The sequence below is a fragment of the Mus musculus genome, chromosome 1, assembly GCF_000001635.26.
Source record: "Mus musculus strain C57BL/6J chromosome 1, GRCm38.p6 C57BL/6J".
NCBI lineage: Eukaryota > Metazoa > Chordata > Mammalia > Rodentia > Muridae > Mus > Mus musculus.
In genome coordinates this window covers 22,466,511-22,493,929 of record NC_000067.6, presented here as the reverse complement: position 1 = coordinate 22,493,929, position 27,419 = coordinate 22,466,511, and the positions used below count along the sequence as shown (strand labels likewise).

The following is a 27,419-nucleotide window of genomic DNA, read 5'->3' as shown; positions in this document are numbered from 1 at the left end:
AACAAATATTTGATCACTGTCGAAGGGCTGTTCAGCTTTTGAGAGTCTTCGTACTATAATTTCTGAATCTAAGCATTGAATTTGATACCTCACTAGTGTAATAATTAGTAACTGGTGCCCTTATTTGAGTCATCTTAGTAAATAAGTCAATTTCATTAAAATATTGAATTTATAGTCCAATGCAGAAGAATAGTGTCAGTTGTTATATGATAAAAAGACAGAGAAGGGAAATTTAAGAAGTGTAATTATTGCTTCTTAAACTGCATTATTGGCTTATAAAAATCACTGTACCTATTTGCTTTATGCTACTTGCTAATCTTGGAGAAATAATTACCTGTTAAGCTATGAATGTTGTGAATATACCCATCTCCCCCACTCTCCTTCTGCACTTTGTGAAAAGCATATTCATTTTCAACCCCATAGTAAGATATACTCCATAGTATCTCTGTGCACATACACTGTATCTCTGTGCACACACACTGTATCTCTGTGCACATACTCTGTATCTCTGTGCACACACACTGTATCTCTGTGCACATACACTGTATCTCTGTGCACACACACTGTATCTCTGTGCACATACACTGTATCTCTGTGCACACACACTGTAGTGTATTAACTCTCTTGACTGATGAGCAGCAGATTATCTCCCACTCCCCAAGCCTTCACGTTACACATCTCTTGAGTAATTTAGCAACGCATTCCTTTAACACATCTCTGCCTGGTTTTAGGAACTGGTTGGTGATTTTTTAAAAGAGAGATGGGGTATGGGGAGACATTAACACCATCCCCTGGATAACTCTGAAAAATAGAAGGGATTCTCCACTACCATAATATATAGTAAGATTACAAACTTACACTCCTATCAGTTTACACGCAGATTCCAGTATTTCTACATATTTTCTACATTACCCTTTAAAAAGGATAGAGCCATTTTAACAGAAGTCATCATGTCCCTCTTGGGTTCTGTGTTTGACTATTAGGACTGTTATACTGAATGTTATGCCTTTTCTGTGCCTAGTTGATTTCACTTAGTCTGTCTTCTGTGTCCATCCATGTTTGTCCACAATACTGAGGCTTTCTACTTTGAAAAAGTTAATATTTTATTGTATGCTTATACACTATACTCTCTACTTTTTAACTTATCGGTGGACATAGGTGCCTCTGTGTACAGTGTAGCAATGCACATGAAAAGGTAGGTTTGTTCATTCATTCATTCATTCATTCATTTAAAATCCTGATTTCCTTTATGTTGGCTATATCTTCTGAAGTGTTCTTGTCAGCTCATACTGTTGTATGTGCAAGCTCAGAGTTTCCCCGTTAGTGTTTCACATAGTAACTTACATCACTATCAGTGTACATGCAGATTCTAGTATTTCTGCATGTTTTCCACATTAGCCTTTAAAAAAAAGAGAGAGAGAGCCATTTTAACTAACAGGTGAGAGTTGACATTTAATTTTGTGTTACTTTGTGTTTCTCTGGTGATTCGTGATGTGAACACCTTTAGGAGTGAGCACAGCTTCCATAAAAAAAGGGAAATTTCTCTCTTCCCCACTTTCTTTTTTAACCTTTCGGGAAATTTTTTCAAACATGGGAGTAATGCTTCTATGACAAGAGAGTGCAGCTATGTCTTTACAACATTAACATGCTTTGATGGTTTGTTTATACCTGAGATCTGAGTCATAAGAAAAGCCATATTGCTAGTATTTGTTTGCTTACAATTATAATTTTTACAATTTCGTACATGGGTAGTGTTATAATTTCTAACCTCCTTCTTACTACTCCTCTGTTCCCCCAAAGTCATGACCACTTCTTTGTTATTGTTACACACACATATGTACATATAGATATAGCCTGTTGAAGTCCATTTACTGTTATTTGTAAATATATGTATTTTTAGGGATGACCACTTTGATTGGATAACTTATCAGGGGGCGTTGCTCCTGGAAAAGAGTGTATCTTCAATTCTGAGAAGCTATTAATTGCCTCTACCTATTCATGTAGGGAAATTGTGAGATTTCTTCTGTAGACATTCTATGTCAGTGGGCATTGCCATTTATGTAGATCTTATATAGGCAGGCATATTGTTAAGCTGCCATAGATTTAGCTCCCTGTGTAAATAGAAAACAATGTATTACAGTGGACCCAGTTCTGTAGTCTGTGCAATCTTTCTTGTTTCCTTGTCTGGGATGGTCTCCAAGCCTTAGGTGTTCAAGTTATGTCATTGGTGTATCAGTTGAGTCTCACACCACGATTTGTTTTCTGCATAATTGGCCAGTTGTGTATTCTGTGGCAGTGTCCTTTGCCATAAGAAGCTTTGTTGATGAGAGGTGAAAGCTACACGTTTTTATGGGCATAAGGCTAGGTATGGAATATGGAATATGCATTTAGAAAAAAAGTTCTAACAAAACCCCAAATGGCTAGAGACAATGCAGGTCTTCCAAGAAAGGATATGCTCTTATGTGTGTATGTGTGCATAAATTTATGGCATTTACTTGTTTTGCTTGGCTAAATCTCATTGGATTTAAGTTGCTTATCATTATTGAAGATGTTCACGCAAAACACAAATGGTTCAAATATGTCTCCGACTCTGCTTCAGGTCTAGAGTTCAAGGGACACAAACTTGAGATTTTATTTAGGGCTTGCCTAACCAAAGAGTGTTTGGGGACTGATATTTCCACTTTCATAAGAACTATGACTGGCTTTAATGAAAGATGGCAATTAAATCATAACACAATTGCTAATTTTATATTCATATATTATATAACATGTAACATTATATAATTTAGTTATATATTTTATATATTTATAAAGTAACCTTTGGGATATTTGACAGGTTATGTGGTTAATAGTAAATCATAATAGCTTGTATTATCATCCTGTTTTGATGACTAGAACTAAGTTCTATAAATTTTTTTTACAGTTGAACTCTAATTAATGTGAATGAAATTGAGGACTTTTCTGTATAACAAAGTTTTGCTTATTTATTATATAGTATCACTAGTCTAATTTGAAAATAGGGCACTTTCCTACTATAGGAGAACTTAAAAAATATTAACAAACTACCACACCTTAGTTTGTAGTTTCATATTTTTAATTCCTGTCTATAAAATGAAATTTCTAAAAAAAAAAAAAAAAGTACCCTACATAATGGTAGCTCTCTGTCTTCGGTTTAGCTGGCACAACTAATCCAACTCTCTGCCAATTTTTATTCTCTTGGGCTCTACATAGAGAGAATATTTTCATTGAGTTATTCAATCTGTTATTAAAAGACAAATGTCATTTGTAGTTGACTTTCTTAAAATGTGGTTTTCTTGGCATTTAATTCATTTAAATGAACACATTGTATCATCATATAGCCCCAAATGACCTCTATCATGTACATGTCACGTGACTTGGTGTGGAGATTGCTTTCTTTACCTTACGTAAATTTAAATCCTGTTCTTACCACTGAATTTCTGTCCAGTATACACAATGTGCACACGTTCAAAAAATTGGATATTTTACTTCTATCCTATGCTATATTTAAATAGTTTAATTTTTCCTAATTTTGGTTGATTTAGCACACATTTTATTTATAGAACAGTGGTTCTCAAGTTTCCTAATGCTGCGACCCTTTAATTCATGTGTGGTGACTCCCAACCACAAAATCATTTTCTTGCTACTCCATGACTATAATTTTTCTCCTGCTGTGAATACTAATGTAAATATCTGATATGCAGGATATCTAGTATGTGACCCCCAAAGGGGTCATAGACCACCATTTGAGAACCACTGCTATAGAGGAATAAGCAAATGATAAAACAGTTTAAGGGACTTAGGAAATATGTTGAAGGGTAGATAACTGCTTTTGATTTTGAGTCTGTAGTGTTTATATTTTATGTATGATAGTCGTGTAATCTATTTAGGATAAATGGTTTGCTTCTTGAGATGGTAGGAAGTACAGTTTCGTCTTAGCTCCAAACTTTGTCTCCGTAACTCCGTTCATGGGTATTTTGTTCCCTATTCTAAGGAGGAGTGAAGTATCCACCAATTGGTCTTCCCTCTTCTTGATTTTCTTGTGTTTTGAAAATTGTATCTTGGGTGTTCTGTGTTTCTGGGCTAATATCCACTTATCAGGGAGTGCATATCTAATTATTTCTTTTGTGATTGGGTTACCTCACTATCCTCCAGATACATCCATTTGTCCAAGAATTTCATAAATCCATTGTTTTTAATAGCTGAGTAGTACTCCATTGTGTAAAGCACTCCTGGTAATTTACACAATGGAGTGCTGTTCTTTCTTGCTCTAATTAATAATAGTGAATTCGATCTCTTGTAGAGGTACATTGAATATGCAACCAAATATTTACGTATGCTCTACAAGTAATCTAATTGAATTTATTATTATTTTGAAGCTCTACAACCCAGCAGTTGATACCTTTAATCATCTATAAATTCTCAAAGATAGTATTTTATCAAGAAGGATTTTTAAAAAATATTTTAGAGTAAGTTTTGTTGAGGCTTTTAAAATCATCATTATCAGAGAAATGTAAATTAGGAGGACAAAGTTTAGTATTTAAATTTTTAGTATTTTATAAACTCTATAATTACATGAGCAGAATAAACAACAGATTACAATTACATGCTTTTAATTATTTTAACAAATTTTTAAGCAAAAATACAGTGCAATTTAGTAGATGACCATGAAACTGTTAAAATATGTTCATAATAAAAAGGGGTTTGATGTCTTCTAAAATAAATAAGTTTTCTGTGATACTGTATTGATTTTTTTACATATTCATTTTCTAGTAATATTTAGTATACATCTGCAATTCCATGTATGGTCAAAGGTTATCAAAACATAAGGCTAAAAGTAGCATTCAAGACGTTTTCCCTATATAGCTGATAGAACACCATTGTTTGAAAGGCGTGTCTTCATAATATGACAAGGGAGTGTCATTGAATTTTACTAAAAATATTAGCCTTTTAGTTCTTTGCATGTGAGGGACACTTTTTGTAAAAAAATAGTCAGTATATATAAGTGTTTAGACTTAGGTAGGTAAATGAAATCAAATACAGAATTGCACCATCCTAAGAGGAAGGGAACAGGTCAAGAAGGTGTCCACGTATATAGATGTCTTACAATAGTGATCCCATGGAGGACTCATTTTCCTCTACATCTCCTGACAGAGTCTTATTAGTTCTATGAATTAAAGATGAGCTAGATTTTAACAGTGTACCAGATCTTCTTACAAAATATGTGGAACTTGGAGAGAGACATTTATGAATGGCAATTACCAGTCTGTCAATAGATACATTGGTACTTCAATATTCATGTTATAGTTTGTTTTCTGAAAGGAATTGATGATTAGTTACTTGGAAATAGCCATGGGAAGTTGAACAGACATAAATATATCATACAAACATTGTTAATCTTGAAACTATATGCATTTTATTAGGGAGATGTCCTGTTGACGTTTAGAAATTCACAAACTTTGATATTGTACCATCTGTGTATTCAAAAATGTGATTTTTGAGAGATATCTGAATCCCAGGTGAAGTAATATTTTAAGCGAATATTTCTTTCTGGTCTCATGTCAGACATTAGTACCTGAACAGAACTTACCATTATTCCTATGAATATATGACATTTCAATATTTATTGTAGTGCTTATGACATTTTTTTTCAAAACAAGGGTGTGTAAAAGAAAACTGCAGAGAACAGTAGAGTGGAAATGTGTGGATTTTATGATGACAGAGTCCACACATTTTTGAAATTATTATGCATTTCATTTCTGCAGTTCTCATTATTTCCCATGCCTCCCACCAATGAGAATGTCTTTGTTGCTAAGATGCAATTATAAGACAAATGTGTTTTTCAAACACTTAGCTAGTAACATCTCTGTGCTTTGGGTTTAGCTGGCATACTTTGCCAACTCTCAGATAATTTTTATTATATTTGGATATACATAGAGAGAACATTTTCATTGTGATAATCTGGTACTAATACATGATGGTAAATTTGTACCCAATTTTTTAAAAAAATGCTGTTTTTCTCCGACCTTTTGTCTCATGAAAACATCTCTCCTTTAAAATTTTCCCTTTTTTTCTAAGTTTCTTTCTTTGGCATTATGCTAGAAGTACATATTAAAATAAATATTTATAAATCCATGTATACAGTGCTAAAGCTTTTTAAAGTTCTTTATATCCTTGGTAATACGGTTGGGATACAACATCTGCATGCAGCCATTGCTAAGCTGTGATCGATAGTGTATTTATTGGTAGGTATTAGGTAGGTGCGCCATATAATCAGGTAATGAAGGCAGATATGGACCACCACATGACTTTGAAAGGTAGGAAATATTGCAGATGGCTAGAAAAGAAAGAGCCTAAAATTTAAGTATTTCTCAACGTAAAGGATAGACTCTCTGCCACTAGATGGCAGGCTATAGTCTCATACAGAGTTTCCTCGTGCCAGGCTGGGAGGATGAACCCTCTAGCTTTCTTTATTTTTGTGTCTCATGTTCCTAGAATGACTGGCGACACTGAAGGATAGTTCTTGATTGCCTGAAGTATGTTTGTATCACTTGTTCCTTCACTGATGTGATTCGAGCCTTAACATTATCAAGCCAATTGTGTATTATTAGTCTGGGATGCAAACACTGATGACATTTTTTTATTATATCTTTTCCTCATTTGCATTTCAAATGCTATGCTGAAAGTCCCCTATACCCTCCCCGAGTCCTGCTCCTCAACCCACCCACTCCCACTTTCTGGTCCTGGCGTTCCCCTGTACTGGGGCATATAATCTTCATAAGACCAAGGGCCTCTCCTCCCAATGATGGCCGACTAGGCCATCTTCTGATACATATGCAGCTAGAGACACGAGCTCTGGGGGTGCAGATTAGTTCATATTGTTGTTCCTCCTATAGGGTTACAGACCCCTTCAGCTCCTTGGGTACTTTCTCTAGCTCCTCCATTGGGGGCCCTGTGTTCCATCCTATAGATGATTGTGAGCATCCACTTCTGTATCTGCCAGGCCCTGGCATAGCCTCACAAGAGACAGCAATATTAGGGTCTTGTCAGCAAAATCTTGCTGGCATGTGCAATAGTGTCTGGGTTTGGTGGCTGATTATGGGATGGATCCCTGGGTGGGACAGTCTCTGGATGGTCCATCCTTCCGTCTCAACGCTGATGACTTAATACCCTAAGCTCTCTTTCCATGGACTTGAAGACACAATGCTGAAATTAGTGCGTTTTCTATTTTAACCCTTTTGTCCCTTTTCACGTCACAGGTGACTTGGACTACTGGTTGGATCCTGCCACGTGGCATAGCAGGGAAACGTCGCCTATTAGTTCGGTAAGTTTTTTGACGGCGTATACAGTTCAAGACTTATATGTGGATTGATTATCCTCTGTTTCTCTCTCAATAAACATCCTTCTGGATCTACTACAGATTTTATTGCAGCCATTATTAATTCAAAAGGAACACTATGAAGAGCTGGGGGGTATCTCTGAATAATCAACAAGTTTTAAATCAAGAAAACACATTTATTCATTTTACTTTCACCCTGAAATTATTTTTAAATGAAGAGAACTTTAAAAATGATCCCCATGAGAGTATTTTATATGTCCGCACCAGAAACGACTTTTCTCAATAATAATAGAACATTGCCATACTCTGTAGTAAATAGATCTGTTAAGATCCAGATCCTGGCATCAATGTTAGATAACAATGCTGTTTACACAACTTATCTTATTAAAGCTGAACAATTAGTTCTACCATTTTTAAAAGCCTAGTTAATGACTGCTCCAGAAAAGAAAGTCCACCCCATAATAATGTTTAAATAATGTGATGGTACCCAGTTTAACTCTGAGTTCATACACATTAATGTTTACTCCCTGGCTGGGTTTCCCTGCTCAATTTTCTCTTGCATTGGAATTTTAAGATTACTTCAGAGATATTATGTATGCCAATGAGAGAGTACAGTCTAGGGGAGAGGACTGAGTTAGCCTGGATGACATCTCTTCTGTAGATAAGGACAGGTTACAATGCTGTTAATTAGTTTAACCTCTTCTCATTGGAATGTTTTTAGAGAGCACTGGGCATATTAGAAAGAGTTTCATCCTGTAGTTCTTACACACACACACACACACACACACACACACACACACACACACAGAGAGAGAGAGAGAGAGAGAGAAAGAGAGAGAGAGAGAGAGAGAGAGAGAGAGAGAGACATAGACACACACACAAATAAGCACATTCAGGGACAAAAGAACAAAAACAGAAACACATGTACAATATACAGATACGCACACACAAACACCTAATAGTCTTATCCATTGCACTGGATAAGTTTTAGTTGATGGATCACACAGTGCTTAGTCTAACTGAACTTCTAAAGAAACTATTTTTAAAGGCTGGAGGAAAAAACTTGGAAACCTTTTATCAAAAACAAGTTTAAATATTTGGGATTAAATCCAGATTTCATTCCAAGTTCGATCCCCAGAGCCCACACTGAGAAATGAAAGAACCATAAGTTGTCCTCTGACCTCGTCTTGCGCATCGTGGTACATGTGCTTCCTCACATTAACAAGTTAAAGGTAAAATATTATTGTTGAAATGTGTTTCACACACCTATCCTACTTAAACCACCACTTTGCCGCACAGTGTACTGTAGAGCGCTGGTTGTTTACAAACTGCACAAATGGCTGGGACCTGTGACTCGCTGCCACTGCCCAGTATCATGACAAAGGGAAACATAACAGACATAGCACAACCTGGTTAAAGTTAAGATTCACTGCAGTATCTACTGAATGATAACACTTTATATAACCATAAAGTAAAGTTATATTGTAGGGTAAGCCAATGAAGCCCAATATACTACCAGCATTAACAACTTAAATGTGGTTTTTCCTGTGTGTGCTAAGGATATAATTAACCTTTCAGTTAGTTATATTTCAGAGCCATTTTTGAGACTCTTTTGTTGCTAACTACTTTTACAATCATTGCAAATAAAATATAGCTCTAAATGAAAAGCTTTATAAGCTCCCTATAGAACCCGTTTAAATAAAGAATTCCCAATCGAGTGTCTTCTAGCCCAAAAAAATCTTATCATGTTACAACTACTGATAATGTAGTTATAGCAAATAAAACACGACATTCATTTTTTAAACTTTATGTTTTGACAGCATCCTGTAACGTGGCAGCCATCTAAAGAGGGGGACCGATTAATCGGCCGTGTTATTCTTAACAAAAGAACAACCATGCCCAAAGAATCAGGTGCATTATTGGGTCTCAAGGTATGTATCCAGGTTTATAATGCTGGTTTATAATGCTTCTTCCAGGATAAAGAAGAGTGCAGACAGCATTCACAAAGTTCGCAACAATTGGTTTTTAAATCTTTTCCTCTCCTTTTCAAAGTCAAGTCTCTCCAATAAATACAGTTAATTTAAATGTTAGCAGCAACATAAAGTGTCAGTAAGGGAAATGCTATCTGATAACTATTGTTACAGTAAGGCGGAAAGGATAAAAGGTTCTTTTAAGGGCATTTATTGTCTTCCAATAGAAAAAAGAATGTTAGCTTCAGACAGATATTCATATTTTATAGAACACTGTCTATATAGGCACACATACATACATGTGCATGCATGCATTTTTTACATTATGTATATCCATGTTAAATCACATGATTATGCTGGAAGTTTCCTAAATAAATATTCAAAGATTTTTCTTGATATTGTGGCTGTTGTGTGTGACTTGTTGAGAGCCATTAATTTAGGGAGTAGGTTTAGCTCATATGTGGAGTTCTTGCCTGAGTTTGAACCAAAGCACAACATAACAAATTTAATTCGTGTACTTATTTGTATTTTGTAGATTATTAGTATTAACTACTCTTGCTGTTAAATAATTTGGATAGCCAGTATTAATAGCTCTGTCCAAAGAACGGTGGCCCAATCTTACTATTCTGTATCATTCCACCTGCCTACTCTCTTCCAATCGACCATCTTTAACTGTGTATATTTGAGACCCTGGTATAGCCAGATATATTGGATTTAAGTATAATTGAACGTGTCGAATGTTTGAATATAATTCAGGTTTGAGCGTCAGGTGTACATGGCCAGGGATGGCAGATGGCATTATCCAGATGTTTTGAAATAGATATGCTGAAGCTATGATACTTGCACAGTGTAACACTTTGTACAATGGCATGTCATTCACTCCAGGTGGCCTTGGTTGGGTAGAATCTGCAGTCTGTATGAACCCGGGTCTACCACAGTTATAGAAAAATGCCAACATTTGATATGGACAGGGGGTGTATCTTTATGTAAATATGCCGGCTAACACATAAGCATGCTATGCAAGATTACTGAATTCAGTGCAAATAGCGCCAACACACCATGCCTAACCACAACTAGGGAGTTCTACGCCTGTCTCCTGAGTGTAAACCACCACAGAGCCTTTTGCTACTACAATATACAAAGTCAGTGCACAGTCCTTCTTACATTGCCGTCCTGTACAGTGGCTTTTAAAAATAATGCTTTACTACTATTTACTTCAATAAACGATGCAGTTCACGAATGTCCCTGTGCTGAGTTGTAGGCATGTTAGAAGACAGTGTACAGTTAGTTACTCTGACTACGGTATTCATGCAGTAGTGGTGAGAGCTCATGAATTTGTCACTTTGCAGGTGGTTGGAGGAAAAATGACGGACTTAGGGCGTCTTGGTGCTTTCATCACCAAAGTAAAGAAGGGTAGCCTGGCAGATGTTGTCGGACACCTAAGAGCAGGTAAATTCCCCCCTTTTCCTATATAAGCAATTTTTTTTTGTCCTTGTTTATATTGAAGAGTTTCGGTCTGTGTTTAGCCATTTAAGTGTGTGAGTTGTCACCAAGTCATTACCATGTGTAGGTACAGCTCTATTTCTGATACAGATATTTATCCACTCAATTGTAGGTATCTTGGCATAAGTAGCAATTAGGAGACAGTAAGATTAGGAATCTCTTTGATTTATATAAAAGCATAGATGGAGAACAATGGAAGAATGCCAATTCTGAAAATCAAAGTAATAAAACAAAAATCCAAACCCAAAGCGGATTAGTTTGTAAAAAGCACATTCCACAGCACTAAGTCGTTTGTAATGTGTCAGACAGTTATTTAGAAATTATATCTGATTTATTGCACATATCCCAATTATAGTAATGACTCCTATACAAATGATTTAAGGAAATATAGGTTAATTGAAATGTTACAAATCATTCCACGTCTTTAGTATCTGGGTGTTATTATTACTGTTCTCTTTATAGCCTCAGCTGACCCCGCAAAAGAAGACACTGAATGTATGATGCATTCAGTCGCAGCTCAATTTAACGTTTATTTTAGCAACTTACTTTTAATTTTAGTTGAAATAGCCACTGTAGGCAATGGGTAGCTGTTCCAATAAAGGTGATCTTTGACACAAGAATATATCTGAAAAACTATAGGAGTCCTGCTGTAGCTAAACCTAGCAAATGTTAGCTACGAAGGCAGTGTTCTCAGATGAGAGCAGTATGACAGCTTTTGTTTTCTTTTCTTTTTCTTTTTTATTTGTTTGTTTTTTTCGAGACAGGGTTGTTCTGTGTAGCTCTGGCTGTCCTGGAACTCACTATATAGACCAGGCTGTCCTCGAACTAAAAATCTGCCTGCCTCTGCCTCCCAAGTGCTGGGATTAAAGGCGTGCACCACCACTGCCAGGCCAAGTTGTTGTTTTCTTAGATGGTTCCAGAAGTGAGTGAGGTGGTTGTTCTCTATGATGGAACCTCTTGTTTTCACTTCTTTAACATCCTCTTGATGAGCAGAGAGCCTGGCAGCTTAAAACTACACTGATAAAGGTTCATCTGAGATCATTGGAAAACGTGCAAGTTTGCTTTTTCCTTTCAGCAGCTGATTTGGACAAAATAAAAGTGATTTTTAATTTTAATTGTTGTAGACCCAATGATGGAGACTATTGAATATATATTATAACGTACAAACTGGCTTCTCTTCTACTTCCATATAAACAGCTTTAGCTTTTAAAAATCACTTCTGACATTATTGATTGATTGATTGATTGATTGATAGATTGACTTTTTCCAGGAGCAGTACTTCTATCTTTTTTTTATATTTCTACAACCAGACTCCTCTTCAAGTCAAAACGGTTCACTGTTGCTGGGTTTCCTCTGAAACATAAACCTCACATCCTCACCCTTGTTTATCTCTCTGTGCCTCTAGCTTACCCTTTTATTCAAGAGCTTTGTAGCTCTGCCCATTGTGAGCCTACAGAAACTCCTGGCTAGGTCAATCTACCTGTATCCAGGTGAGCTACTGCCTGTGGCTCAAAAGACTTCCTTGGCATCAGCTGTCCACCTGGTCAGACTGTTGAAATCTTTTCATCCTTCAATGCTCATAATTGAATATATGTCCTGTAGGACAATAACTAAAATTCCTATGCTCCTGTTACCAACTTATTCTACTTCTCTTCCTAATTGGATGCTTGTGATAGCAGTAAACACATTATTTAAAGATTTTTTATTGGTTTCTCTATTATATTTTCACATGAAATATAAAGACAAAGTATTGTTTTATTTTTTTCTCCTTCTTGACTACATCTATCTGAGGTGATAGTCTACGGATTAACAAATGGCTTGAATGTTAAGTATTTCCTGTATTCTGATTTATTGCACTATGCATAAATTCAAGAGTGTATTAATTTATCTTGTTATTAAAAGTTATGTGTCCAGGTAACTATCAACAAGGAAGACTAGTTTAGCAATGCATTGCAACCCACCCACTATTATGTATTAAAATCAATTTGTTTATATCCATCATTTTGAAAAAAGTGATAGAACAAAATATAATGGGAATTATTTGGGTAAGTACTGTCTTATAAAATATTTCCCAGCATATGTATAAATATGAACACACATCCATATGTATTAAATATGTGTAATCTAATGAATTGTATCTATGTATAATTCATTAGACACACACATATATGCTTAAAGAACTGTGGTGTTGAACATGTTTTGGTAAAAAAACATTTTGGATGCTGCTAACATATTACAAATATGTAATTGCTTCCTTTCCTTTCTTATCATTGAAGTGTTTTTGAAAATCTTTCTAGGTAACTTCTTAGGTCAGATCAATAAAACGTATTTAATTATTGGGACTCGCCATATTTTTTAACGTAGCATAAGCAGTGCTCACACTTTTTACTTTTAAGAAAAGAAATTCTGAGAAAATAAGAATTACTTTAATAAAAGTTTCCCCATTTGTTGTGAAAATGACATACATTCTAAAATCTTTTTTATTTGTGTCTGCCTTAATGTATAAAATAATATTAGTTAAACGTTAAATATAGTTAGGTCCTTAATTATTTTAGGACCTAAAATTCTTAGAACAACTGAATAAGCATGGCCATCAAAAAAATGTAAGACACCTCAAAGAGTCATCACTCCCTCAAGGACAGCTCTCCTGAATCAACCGCTGTGAGCTGGCAGGCCCTGGCAGAGGAATGGTTAGACTCTGACATATTCATGAGAATAAGTCTTTGTCTCTTAATCCTGTACTTTAAAGCTGGATTTCAAATAACAACCTATGGTTGTTCCACATTCCCCCCGCCCCCCATGGGATATCATATTTCTGTCCATGTTGCTCTTGTACTGTCTTACTAATTACTGATTACTACATTAATTCCTTATAGTCTTAAATATTTCCCACTCTTCCTTTAGTATTCACTACAAGGTCGGTATAGAATGTATGTGTTTTGAACATCTGGAAGGGGGTTAACTGTCATGCAACCGTTTTTTACATCTGCTTGCTTTGTAACTGCCATGGCTACCTATGTTACCTTATCTATGGATATGAACTCAAACCCTTCCATGCCTTCTGATTCTGTTGTGCATTGGGTGAAGATAATGGAGCCCGACTTAGAGGTGGAGACATCATGCCAGAAAGTGTTTGTTGCTAAAACAGACCTTTTGTTCATTTAATAAGAATCTGCCACACGCAGAGCCGCCTACATTCCTTAGGGCATGCTGCTAACCATTGGTTTCAGTGTTTTCCAACAGGCTGTGCTAATTTCCATCCCATAGCATGAAATTACTTTCATATTATTTCTGATATATCTCAAAAGATAAAGGCAGTTTTGTATTGGACTATTCTCAGTGATCAGTATTATTTGGGGAGGAAAACCAAAGGAAAAAATAAAAGTGGTTAGAAGAACTGATTAGCGGACATGATATGACAAGTCTTGAATATTAAATTATTGGTGTATGGTTTGCATTTTTTTTTGTTTAAAAAAGAGAAAAGATAAGAAAAGTAAAGAGAATATATAAGGTAAAAAACTACCTTTTTTTTAAATTCAAGGGGATGAAGTTCTAGAGTGGAATGGTAAACCCCTGCCGGGAGCAACAAACGAAGAAGTTTACAACATTATTTTAGAATCAAAATCAGAACCTCAAGTTGAAATTATTGTTTCAAGGCCTATTGGGTAAGGCTAAAAAAACTTACTTCTTAAGTCTAGTAAATTACATGTATTAGCAGGGTTTTACAAGGAAGGTTTTACATTTATACAGTACATGTTAGCATGGATAGTTTTAAAATCTATTATGGGCATATATAATAGATGATACATTCTTCTTAACTTTTAAAATTAGAATACTGATTTTTTTCCCTGTTATGTTAGAAGGTCCACAATAGACCAATATAAAAATATTGATTCGTAGTTTTCTCAAGTTAAATATAACAAAGCATTTTCTTTCAATCATTCCTGACTCTTTGGTCATTTCTAATGTAATCAGTGTTATTTCCTTTAAGGGAGTAACTGGCCAATTCATTTTGTGATATTTAAATATTATACATCTCTGATAAACTCTCAGTGTGGCATTTTAATATTGTACATCACGAATAAATTCTTATTTTATAAAGGAGAAAATACTTTTCCATATAATTATTAAAGAGTGGCTTCAGGTTTTATTTAAAAGCAACCAGAGAAAATTAAATATTTGGATGTGTGAAGCACTACAATACATGAGATTTCTGAAACTTCAGTTTTAATCACAATTCAGTAATCTACAGACAGTAGAATATTTCTCTGTATCTGTGTAGAGGTCCCCATAATGTTACTAGCTTTTTCCAGAAAACTCACAAATTCCAGGCTGAAAATTCATTTACTGTTTTATAAATTTTAGTAGGGATTTTGATCTCTGTCATTAGAGTGAGATCACTATTTGGCAAGTAACTTTAATGTCTGTCATATCTATTGTATAAATTATATATATATATATATATATATATATATATATAATTTGAAATTCTTATGTTGAAAAACTGATAACTTTAATTTTCACTGTTTCCATGAGTTTATATCAGTGCAAAACATAGAAGAAAACAATCATCCTAATGTTGATGGAATGAAAATGTGTGATCATATTTCACAGAATATTAATATATCAAACTCTAAGATCAAGTCAAGCTTACCACCAATTTTAAGTGGTAACAAAGAATAAACAGTGAAGGCATTTCTAAAAGTATTATATATTTCCACATAGACTTTTAAAATAACACCATTATAATTTATGCTAGTTTTACCTGCTATATGTTCTAGTGCAGAGGTACATATGAGATTGAAACAGAGGTAAGTAAATTGGGAAAAATCAAAAATATAAAAATAAAATTTATACTTAAGCCCTGCACACATCTTCAGGTACTTTTGGGATACATAGTGCATTTAGAATCCTCAGGTGAAATAGTGATTTATTGTAAGTTAAGAGAACTACAGACAATTAAAGTAGACTGGATTAACTTATATTACTGTTGTTTATATGCATATCAAATAGTTATCAGCATAGCCGAACCCTGGTCCACCATTGAGTGTGTAATCCAGAGGGATATGACTTTTAATACTATGCTTGAATGAGCATCAAAGCTGTCATATACATTATTAGAATAATTCTAATTTCAATAATGACATTTAATGGCTTTAATGTTTAATTTATTGACATAATGATTTCAGGAATCATTTTAGATATTATTCATAATCCTTGATTGATACATATTAAAAGCCCAAGCTGTTTTCAGATGTTTGGGGAAGCTCCAAATACAACATCTTTGTCATTTATGATTGTGATCACTGTTAAAACTATTGATCACAAGACTTGTGAGTAGAGATAGCTAAGAAGACTTATATTAACAAACGGAACTGTATGCAAGGAAGTCTTGCAGAAGCAATTAATGTGAAATGGTGACCCAAAATGATTTTGGAATTTTTTTATTAAATTATTTTATTTATTTTCATTCCAAATGTTGCCCCCATTCCTGGTGACCCTCCCAGAGTTCTTCACCCCCTTCCCCTCCCCTTTGCTCCCCACTTTCCTGGCCACCCCACCTCACCACCCTCAGCCAGCATCCTTCCCTGGAGCATCAATTCTCTACAGGATTAGGCACATGGTCTGCCCCTGAGCCCAGACAAGGCAATCCTCAGCTACATATGTGCCCAGGGCCACAGACCAGCCCCTGTATGCTCTTTGGTTGGTGACTCAGTCTGTGGGAGCTCTGAGGGGTCACAACTTCTCTCTGGTCCTCCTATTAGTAGCACATAAAATATTTCAGAGTTCCACATTTTGAGATCTTTTATCTATCATTCATTCATTCATTCATTCATTCATTTATTTGGTTTACCGAGACAGGGTGTCTCTGTGTATGTAACCCTGGCTGTCCTGGAACTCACTCTGTAGACCAGGCTGGCCTCGAACTCAGAAATCCCTCTGCCTCCCAAGTGCTGGGATTAAAGGTGTTAGCCACCACTGCCCGAGAGCACATTCTGAAATTTTAACTGACTGTGTAAGATTTTACTGTGTGAGATATCTAAAAGCTTTTATGATCTAAAATTGTCAGCATCCTAATTTTTAAAATAATTCCCTTCCATTTGCTCGGGTGAATGGGGAGGAGATTGCCATTGTGAAAAAAGTTGTATTTCAGGAATGGTAAAGTAATCTCACTTATAAATTCATGGAAATTATATAAATTGGTAATTATGTTACAATATATAATCCAATATATTTTTAAATATGCAGAATGAGGTTTTATCATTTGTAGAAAAATTTAAATATGGCTAATTATAAGATCAGTTTGCACAAAAAGTAATGATGAGGCATCTAAGAATAAAAAGAGAGTGAGAGTAAAACAAAAAAAATCCAAGTGAATTTAGGTTGCAAGGTAAGTGATTAAAATAAGTAACTGATATGCTGATAATTCTCTTCATAATAACTCCAGTCTGCTTTAATGTGTCATGTATCTTAAAAATCTTCTCAAATTGCTACTAAAATAATCTTGAAAAAGGAGAGGCAATGTAGTCTTATACAGTATAACAGCCAATCTAGCACTCGCAGCATTCTGATGATATATTAAGGTCTGAGTGGATAACAGATTGAGCAGGAGTGATTTTATATATGTTTTTCAGAGTAACTTGTGAGCGTGGCAGGAATGGGTGTTCTCACAACTCACTTTAATCATGTAGTATGCTAGCTGTGTATTCAGCAAACTGCAGGGCAGAGCTATGAAACCCTGCCAAGCACATATATTTGCATATGTATTTTATGTGCCATGTATATATTACATGCACTTGCATGACATATTTTGGCTTTTTTTGTTGCAAGCTTGCATCATTGTTAATTATGAAGCAGTTCATCCTTTTAATTTTTCTTAAATTTGCCCATGATATCCATCACTTCATTTTATTATGAAGAGATCTTTCCATCTGTTTTGCTCAGTAAACTCTTTCAGATGTATTTGTAAAGCATATTACTGATTTGTAAAAATCTGTGTCATTTTAATTTCCTAGAACTGAAATAAAATAGTACCTTTGACATTTTTGTTTTTTAATTTCCAAAACCTGCTGTTTTGGTAGTAAAAATATTGTGGTGATTGTATCCACAATATTAATCTGATTGTTGTCATGTTAAAGGGTTTTGCTATTAAATATATAAAACCTTTGTTTTTATTGCAGTTTTCTTTTATGTGGTGTTTCACACTCATGCACATTAGTAGTTTCCTAAACAGTAACTCTCCTTCATTCCCACATCTGTTAAGACCCAAGAGGACTTTTCACAGCTCTGAGATAAAATGGGCAGTGGTTGCCTCTGGTGGGGTAATTTGCCTAAAGGGATTTTCACTGTATCTGTTTCTTTTAGTGACATCCCCAGGATCCCTGAGAGTTCCCACCCTCCCCTGGAGTCCAGTGAGTATAGCATTTCCTTGTTATTGAAAATATATTAAACTAAATTACAAAGTAAGATTCATCATTCTCCTAAGCCATTTGCTGTAAATGAATGAATATGAGTGTCTGGCTGTCTTCACAAATACCAAACTTTGCAGCCATAATAACTCCACGGTTCTTTACCGACAATTTTCTTCTTTTGCCCAGTTTCTTTTGGGGCCATGCAAAGATCTTTGTTTCAATGCCCTCCTTTATTATACAGTCAAGACCTTCTCAGAGCTCAGCTGTTAAATCAGGAGTGTTATGTCTAGGACAGGGAAACTGAGACAGATTGCTGGAGAGTAAAGACTTTATTAGAAATGTTATTTGCTCCATGAAGAGACAGCAGGAGGCTCTTAGCGTGATGGGAGCATCAAGGAGAGTTCAGACCCCAGTACCAGAGGCAGATGGCAAGGCAGTGTCTCTGGAGAATCAGAGCCTACATAGCATAAGTTCTGTTCTTAGAGCTAGTCTGACCTTACAGCTTTCCGAGCATGGGGGGGGGGGGGGAGGTCTCACAGAGAGAGCTTGCATCCAGACTCTTTGAAAAATAAGGGAGTGGGGTACAGTATATATGGAGCCAGTACCACCTTTGATGTTAACTGGTTTTCCTGGTAAGTAATCCTCGCATTGGAATGTCTGACCATGTTTCAGTAGGCAGGCTGTTTGGTATCTGTGAGATGAGGACCACTTCTGACATTGCATTCTTACTAGTAATAAATCTGTTCACTGTACGCACCAAAAGTGTATTTGTGACACAGGTTTATAAACTAATATCTTGGAAGGTAGATACAGGAGATCTCAAGTTCAAGATTAGCCCGTGCTACATGGCAGGCGTCTGTCTCAAGAAAACAAACCAGCAATAACAGCAGAAGTAAATCTTGTAATGATTGGCTGTGCAGTTTGAGTGGTAAACAGCACAATCTGAGAACAGTGGAGGCACATTAATAAATAATTGCCATGCATCGCATAATAGTGACCCATGTGATATTAGAAGCCATGGGTGTGGTTCAGCTCACTTATAGGGGTGTGCTGCACAGCTGTTAGGATGTAGTGGTGAAGGAAGTGTCTGCTTTGTGAGCCACTCAGGAGGAGGTGACATCGTATGGTGTGTAGCGGCACTTGTAGATAATGACGTTTGGCTCATATCCTGGTAATGATTGGCATTCAATTAAAACTGGAGTTGGTTCTCTAGGTATTAATACAGAATTCATCTTATATGGCTATAAAATTATGTCGATGAGAAGGGAGTTAATGATGATATAGGGAGAAAATCATGACCATGTCAAAGAAGGAACCAGTGGCCAAGTTACCACACAAAAACCTTTTTCATCATGCTCTCATAGCATCTGGAGCTTGGCTCAGATTTTGTTTTGAGCTTTCTGATGACCAGTATCAAGAGATACATGGGGAGAGTTCCATAAATAAAAATAGACTTGGCAACATGGATAATAGTCTTACTTTTCTAAGCCAACCTTACTATAAGCAACAATATTTTAAGACCAAAAAAGTTAGTGGGGCTAGGGTAAAGGAACTTGACAAAAGAGAAATGGCATCTTATAACTTTATTTCATATAGTTAAATGGGAACAAAATGCTGCATATGGATTAATTTAAACTTCATTTTGCAGCTGTTGAAACAAAAACACACAGCTCTCTTTTTAAAGGGAATAAAAGACAGTTGATTCTTGATCTTGAGTGAACGTGGACTGGGAACAGTTTATATTTGCCTAATTCCATGTTGCAACATGGAAGCAGTTTCCTGAAGTTGCAGATAAAGTTAGAAATCAAGGTCAAGTTGAATCTTCTGGTGGGTACATCAGAAGGGTGGATTACAACAGGAAGCTAATACAGGCTCAAGATGCTAGGTGAGGGCATGCTTCGTATGCTGGGGTTGGTTGAAGCTCCATGCCAAAGGGTTTTGTTTTGTCTGTCAGTCTGGTTCTGTCATAGAAGTGGGCAGGGAAGGGCTGCTCCAGGGATTCAAGAGAGACAAATAAGGTAGCGACCCTGTGGACCTCTGACATTCCAATCTCTATTATCACTGTGCTTTTCAGAAGCCAGACAGTCAGTCTTGGCTGACACAACTTCTGTTCATAGAATATAGAACAGAATGGTGTGGGTAACATACCTTCATGGGATTCCACAGTATTTTGCAACAAAGCATTCATCGAGTTCTGAGTGAATGTTTAGGCAAGAACTCAACAGGATTACTACATTTCATAACATTCTACTTTTCTGCATGTGCCTTGGTACAGAGCAACAGCAGACTTCCTTACAGGAAAGAGAAGCAAATTACTGCAGTAAGTTAATGAGAAACATTATTCTCAGCAGTTTAAGAGATTTATTTATAAGATAAAATGTAAGAGATAAAATCCTATGATAAAAGAATTATGAAATCTGAATTTAAGGGAGGCTCATACATTTTACTCCGTACCCATTCATATTCATTTGCCACTACAGACACTGCATAGCAAATACCTTTTAGCCACAATAGCCAGTGCAGCAGGTACCATTTCTCTTGCTACCAATTCAGAAAGTGTGTCTATTGATGAAACTTAGGATAGAGCCAATACAGAACAATGCCCTCCAAAATGTCGATAATATCTTCCATGTTGAAGCAAATGAATACAGTATCATTGTCTCACTTAAACAAATAATAAACTAAAGATGACAAAAAAAAAACCAAGATATTCTAGAGATATTTATGAAAAGTGAATTCTACATCAAACAGTGTTGGCTGTGGCTTTATACTAATTACAGGTACATTTACCATTTAGCTCAGGAATTTATTTCTCACACTAACAAATGTTCATTTTTATCCTCATTTTAGGTTCAAGTTCCTTTGAATCTCAGAAGATGGAAAGGCCTTCCATTTCTGTTATTTCTCCAACCAGCCCTGGAGCTCTGAAAGATGCCCCACAAGTCTTACCAGGGCAACTCTCAGTATGTGCTTTTTATACACAGTGAATGACATGAGGGTTTTTTCTCTGAATGCATCATTAACAATCCTCTGGCTTTCTGGGGCCTCCAGTGAGCATGTAGTCATTTGATACTGTCACAGACTTCATCACTCTGTGATGTTTCACTAGATTTTCTTTCACTCACATATATTTACATAGAAATAGCGATTGAATGTTGCCTTTGCCTGGTCTTTAGAAGAAGGAGCTGAGGTGGGCACAGATGTCTGACAGACACAGGTCAAAACATTGATGATCTTTTGCGTTGTAAATTTCTAATTGTGCTAGGTGTGTTGGTTTCTGGAGAGTTATCACTCTTGTTTTCTGGGGCTGATAACCGCTGGCTTCTTTTCTCTATAACCTTCTATGCTTCATTTTACTCCTTACATCTGTCTTCCTGTTCTGTGTTAAATTTAACTCTTTGCCACTGTTATGTGCTTCATTAAGTGATGGATATCTCATTCTTTCTTATTGCTCTGTGCTAAAATATTAACCCTTTATTACAGTTCTGTGCTTCATTAAGCACTGAGGGAACTTAACTCTATATCTCTCTGTTATTTACTTTATAAATCTCTGTGCTTGATTAAGCACTAGGAGGGAAAATGTTACTTTCACTCTTTGTTTGGTTATTCTCCATCTTCACTCTAAGTTACTCTGAAGCCAGAAGCTGCAGGCCTCTGGGGGAATTAGAACCTGTTGTTTAACAGCAGGAGGAATAAGTTAAGGATTAATTGGTATGGCATCATTCTCTCTTGACCTGAAGCCTTGCCTCTCACTGGCTAGGCAAGAGGGAGTCTTGGAGCAATAAAACTTTTATTGAACAAAACTTTTATTCAGCCTACTAAAAGGAAAGACTTTCACACGAGCAAATATGCATAAGCACACATACATTCATATACACCGTCATGTGCACCTTCTAAGCTACCTCTTTCATACTTAAACACACATACGCATCTACACGTCTCTGCTTACATATGGAATATATATTGGAAAGAGCAAAAGCCTCCACAAGCAGGATTCATTGAGCATGCACCAGCACAGAAAGATCTCACTCATTCTGGATGGGAAAAAAAAAAAAAAGCTTCAACCTTTACTGCATAGAGAAAGAAAAAGCTTCTACCTGTCTATTGCTAAAAGAATTTTAAAAACCTGTCTCATTGTACGAAAAGCCTGGCTGCTACTTTCTGCTCTCTCTGCAGCTCCTTCTCCTCATCTGCTCAGCCCCTCATCTCTGCAATGCTTCTATTTTATTCTCTTTCTGCCTCCCTAATTCTTGTCTCTCTTGAGTTCTAATTCAGTTCTACCCTTCTTCCTCCTCATGTCATCGTTCCTAGTTTTAGTATTTTCCCAGGACAGATGATCACACTGCACTCCAATTATCAAAAGATCACCACAAGTTTCATCATAAATTGAAATCATACATTGGGTAAGACATTTACAACAGAGATGTTCACATATGTTTCCATTTAGCTAGATATTCATTACCTGTCACTAGCTGCACAAGCTCATTGAGAGTCTAAAACTATGATTCTTATGTCTAAGTTAACATTGAAGTTTTGTACAGATAAACCCAGCCAACGTTTCTTCTTCTGTTCTTGTACCTGCAACACACCACTCTTTCCCTTTTATGACCTTTAGTTAATGGTTTTATGGTCTAAAGGATTGTATTTCCTAAATTATAAATTTAGTGCAGTTATCCTGTGACACGTGAAGAACTGCAGAGTCCAAATGGCAGATTTCATATTACATAGTGTTTAAATTGCAGTCCTTAATATGAAGGGCTTAATAATTACCAGTAGAATTTTAGCAATTCTTGTGGAATCATCATTAGGAATTAAGACATCATCTATTTGTACGCATAGAATCACTACAAGACAGTACATCTTCATTAATCTGTAGAAAATCTTCCCAGTAGGGTAGGCTAAGACCCAGGGAATAATATAGTAATTTAATAATGACAGGAAAGGCATATCAATAGCAGAAATCAATTCCTGAGGCATGTCCTTTGGGCCTTGCTTCCAAGGGCTCATTCGTTCCATGGTGAACCATCTCTGGAAGATTACCTGCTAACCTTTTAGACTCTCCTAGATGGCTCCTGACAGAATGTCCACAATCTGCCAATGGCTCTAAATATTAACTGGGAATGGTAGCATTTGGAAAAATATCCATGCTTTTGCTATGTTATATCTATTTTCAGGGGTAAAGCAGTGTTCACATACATTCATAGAAAGCTGTTCATTATTTTAAACCTCTTTATGAGCCTGGAGCTAAGACACTTAAATTTTTAAAATTCCATTAACTTCTTAGCACATTTATTTTTGAAAACAGAGCACAGATGCTATTCCAGCCCAGCTACCCTGTGGGTTTACACTTTACCCTGGGGAACCATGGAGAATTAAACTGCCCACTGTTGAGAAATGCTTATTGACTAAAATCAGAAACTGGAATATTTGTAATAATAATTGAAAAGAAATCTTGCTTCAAATTGTCCTATGAGTAGTTGAATTTTTTATCTTTTGGTGGTGTGTGGATTTCTGTGGTCAGTCTTGAAGCTCTTCTTTTGACTGTTAAGTCAAAGGAAATATTTTATCCTATTATTTCCATGTGTTTTTCAAACCTCTTTTAATACAGCAAATGATGAAACCTGTTTTATTGCCTGGACATTTACTTATTTCTTGTGCTTACCTCTTGCTTTTCACCTATACCATTAAAATGGGTCAAAGCCTGGTTTGGTAGGATAAAAAGAAAACCAGGGGGTTGGATTCATGCATATCCAGATTCTTATTTTGTTCCTTACTTTGATGGGACAGTTTCCTCTAATTTAGCTCATCTTATTCTTTGGACTCCATTCTGTCACATCCGCACTATGCTTTTGAATTTAAATTCATTACTTAATCAGAAAATTAAAAGTAATTTTTAATTTCAAGGACAAAATTGAAGAAAGTTTAGTGTCTTGTTCTTGTTGCCAGTACAGACTCGGGTTTTTGTGCTCAAATCTAGTTTGAGGTCACCATGTCTTTCTCTTGGTTCTAACGTGAAGACTTCATTTGGAATATCACTCAGCCTTCGTGTTGTCTGATGTGTCATATATGTGTTATATGTGTTCTATATTGTCTGATGTGTTATATATGTTATATGTGTTATATATTATCTGATGTGCCATATATGTGTTAAGCCTCACGTTTGTTTTCCTTTCACTCACAGTTACTTGCTTATTAAAATTTATTCATGAAATATTAAATGAGAAAAATGTCAGGAAACAACAAATTGTGCCTGGTGCAGAGTGGGCCTGTAGTAAATGTGCTCCTTGACCTCTTCCCTTCGATCTTAATCAACTCTTACTTTGACTGCTCGTATCACTAGAACACACTTTCTTTATTGTTTTACTCCTTTTTTATTTTTGCGATTACAATAGGATCACATCAACTTTATTTCATTTTTCTTCTCCAATATCCTTCAGCTTACCTCTTCTTCTCTTTAGAAAATTCTTGGGTTTTTTTGCATTTTTGTTGTTTGTTGTTTTTTGTTTTGTTTTTGTTTTTGGAGACCGGGTTTATCTGTGTATGCTGGCTATCCTGGAACTCACTCTGTAGAGCAGGCTGGCCTTGAACTCAGAGATTTGCCAGCCTCTGTCTCCCAAGTGCTGGGATTAAATGTGTGTGCCACCACCGCCTGGCATGGAAAGTACTTCTAAGGATCATAAAATAAAGCCATTGGTGATCACCAACTATTGTCTTTGATATTTAAACAAACAAACAAACAAACAAACAAACAGACAAAACCCCATCATGATGATTTTAATTTTACCAGAATTAAAAGAACAAGCTTAGTTAGATTTACATACCGTGTGATGTAATACGGCAGGTTTGCCCATTATGAGTTAGACACAAAATGCTTAATAAGACAAAAGTTAACTTCTTAATGGTTATGCTTCCAAATCACTGTAATTCCCTTATACATTAAGTCAAAACATCATCCTTTCAATAAAATGATAACTCCTCCATTGGGGGCCCTGTGTTCTCTATAGGAGGAACAACAATATGAACTAACCAGTTCCCCCAGAGCTCGTGTCTCTAGCTGCATATGTAGCAGAGGATGGCCTAGTCGGCCATCATTGGGAGGAGAGGCCCTTGATCTTGGGAAGATTATATGCCCTAGTACAGGGGAATGCCAGGATGAGGAAGCTGGAGTGCGTGGGTTGGGGAGCAGGGCGAAGGGGAAGGTATAGGGGACTTTCGGGATAGCATTAGAAATGTAAATGAAGAAAGTATCTATTTAAAAAACTTTTAAAAAGAAAATATCTACTAAAAATAGATATCTAATGTTTCATTTAAAAATTATGTTATCACATGACTTTGATAAATTACATGGACTTTTCTTCACTCCTAGGTGAAGCTGTGGTATGATAAGGTGGGGCACCAGCTGATTGTAAATGTTCTACAAGCAACAGATCTACCCCCTAGAGTAGATGGGCGTCCCAGAAATCCCTATGTAAAAATGTATTTTCTTCCAGATAGAAGGTAATACATGAATTTTGAAAAGTTGACTAGCTTCTGTATTAATGGAAAACTGTTTTTCCTTCCTGGGACATATTTTCTAAGTACAATAAGTATTTAGGGGACCAAACTGCATTATTCCACAAGACAGTGTCTTATACCTTTAACTTCCAAGTAAGATGGTATTTTTAAATATATCAGTTAGTTGATCCACTTCATTAAAATGCACCTCTATATGTACATGTCATGGTCATTGCTTACATTTGTAATTGAAATCAGTAATATTAGGTAGTATTATTATTAATGCTCATGGGCACAATTTAGATTTTGATGTTATAATGTAAAAATAGTAAAAGGATGGCTGGAAATGTAGTTCCATGGTAAAGCATACATTAGCTTGTATGAAGCTCTGGGATTGAACCTCACCTCAAGGCATTGTTCAGAAGTGACAGCTTAGTTTTTCAGCCTTGTAGAAGACATTTATAGATATGAGCCTCTAAGGCTAGTGGGACATTGTAGAAGAAGGAAACGGAAGGAATGTGAAAAATAATAATGGCAGACATGCTGGGCAATGGTGGTGCATGCCTTTAATCCCAGCACTTGGGCGGTAGAGGCAGGTGGATTTCTGAGTTCGAAGCCAGCTTGGTCTTCAAAGTGAGTTCCAGGACAACCAGGGCTATACAGAGAAACCCTGTCTCGAAAAACCAAAATAAATAAATAAAATAAATAAATAAATAAATAAAATGGCAGACTTGCTGTAAGTCTCCAACTTTTTGACAAGATGAAACATTGACAAGCAAGGACTCAAACCTGCAAGAGTTTGCCTGCACTGAAGCTAAATGCATGTGTGTATACACACACGCACACGACACACAGCACATCCACAGCACATACACACAGCACACATACACAAACCACACCACACACACATGCCACACTCACTCCAGTAGTGACAGGCCCAGGAGCTTGGAAGCCGTCCCCAGGTGAATAGTTCAGGGAAACTTCTTTTCCTGGAACAATGGCATCCTGTAAAAGAAATGCTCCAAACCTGTCCCTGTTTGTATAGTGGGCTGTATGGATCTGTGTGCTTTCTTTCAGTATTGTTTTATCATAAATGCCTCAAAGGATTGATTTTGACATATAGCTAAGTTAGATTAGTTTCCACCAGTGTTCCAATGTCCTAGGCAGTCCTTGAGCCGACCCTGAGCTTGGAATTCAGTAAGAATGTTACCAATTCAGTAACATTCAGAATTACCTCTAGTATTGTATGAGGTGAAAGAAATCAGGCATTACAATTTACTTGAATAGAGCTAGTAATCTCAGGGCTAATCTACATAGTAAATACTTAGAACAATAGCAGAGTCATCACTCCCACACAGGAATTTACAATGGCCCTAAGGAACTAGAGTAAATACTTAGAACAATAGCAGAGTCACTCCCACACACCGGAATTTACAATGGCCTGCGGGGAAGGTGGACTATACAGTAGACTAGAGTTGGAACTATGGCAAGGGCATGAAGCCCTTGCTCCTGGCTTCTAATAAACTGACCTTAGGTGGGGCTGCTTTTGATCCCAGTTTTTAACATTGATTTTTTTTCCCCAGTTGGTTCCTGTTAGCTTTTTGTATGAATTCCTCAGTTTTGTGTAAAAGTCACTTATAAGTCAGATGCACACTTTGACATTACATTCAGATACAGCACTCT

The 27,419-nt window shown here is 36.2% G+C and overlaps 1 protein-coding gene across 5 annotated transcripts in view; it reads left to right on the top strand.

Moving 5' to 3' along the window:
* The window catches only part of Rims1 (regulating synaptic membrane exocytosis 1), a gene marked incomplete in the record, with an annotated part of 520,187 nt that overhangs the window by 312,229 nt on the left and 180,539 nt on the right, over positions 1-27,419 (top strand). For all 5 annotated transcript variants that reach the window (NM_001012625.3, NM_001012624.3, NM_001012623.3 and 2 more), the window contains 11 exon segments: positions 7,278-7,342; positions 9,178-9,288; positions 10,677-10,776; positions 14,372-14,495; positions 18,196-18,242; positions 21,093-21,205; positions 25,609-25,738; positions 25,740-25,745; positions 26,414-26,545; positions 26,548-26,579; positions 26,582-26,584. In NM_001012625.3, the coding sequence (NP_001012643.1) occupies positions 7,278-7,342; positions 9,178-9,288; positions 10,677-10,776; positions 14,372-14,495; positions 18,196-18,242; positions 21,093-21,205; positions 25,609-25,738; positions 25,740-25,745; positions 26,414-26,545; positions 26,548-26,579; positions 26,582-26,584 (863 nt within the window).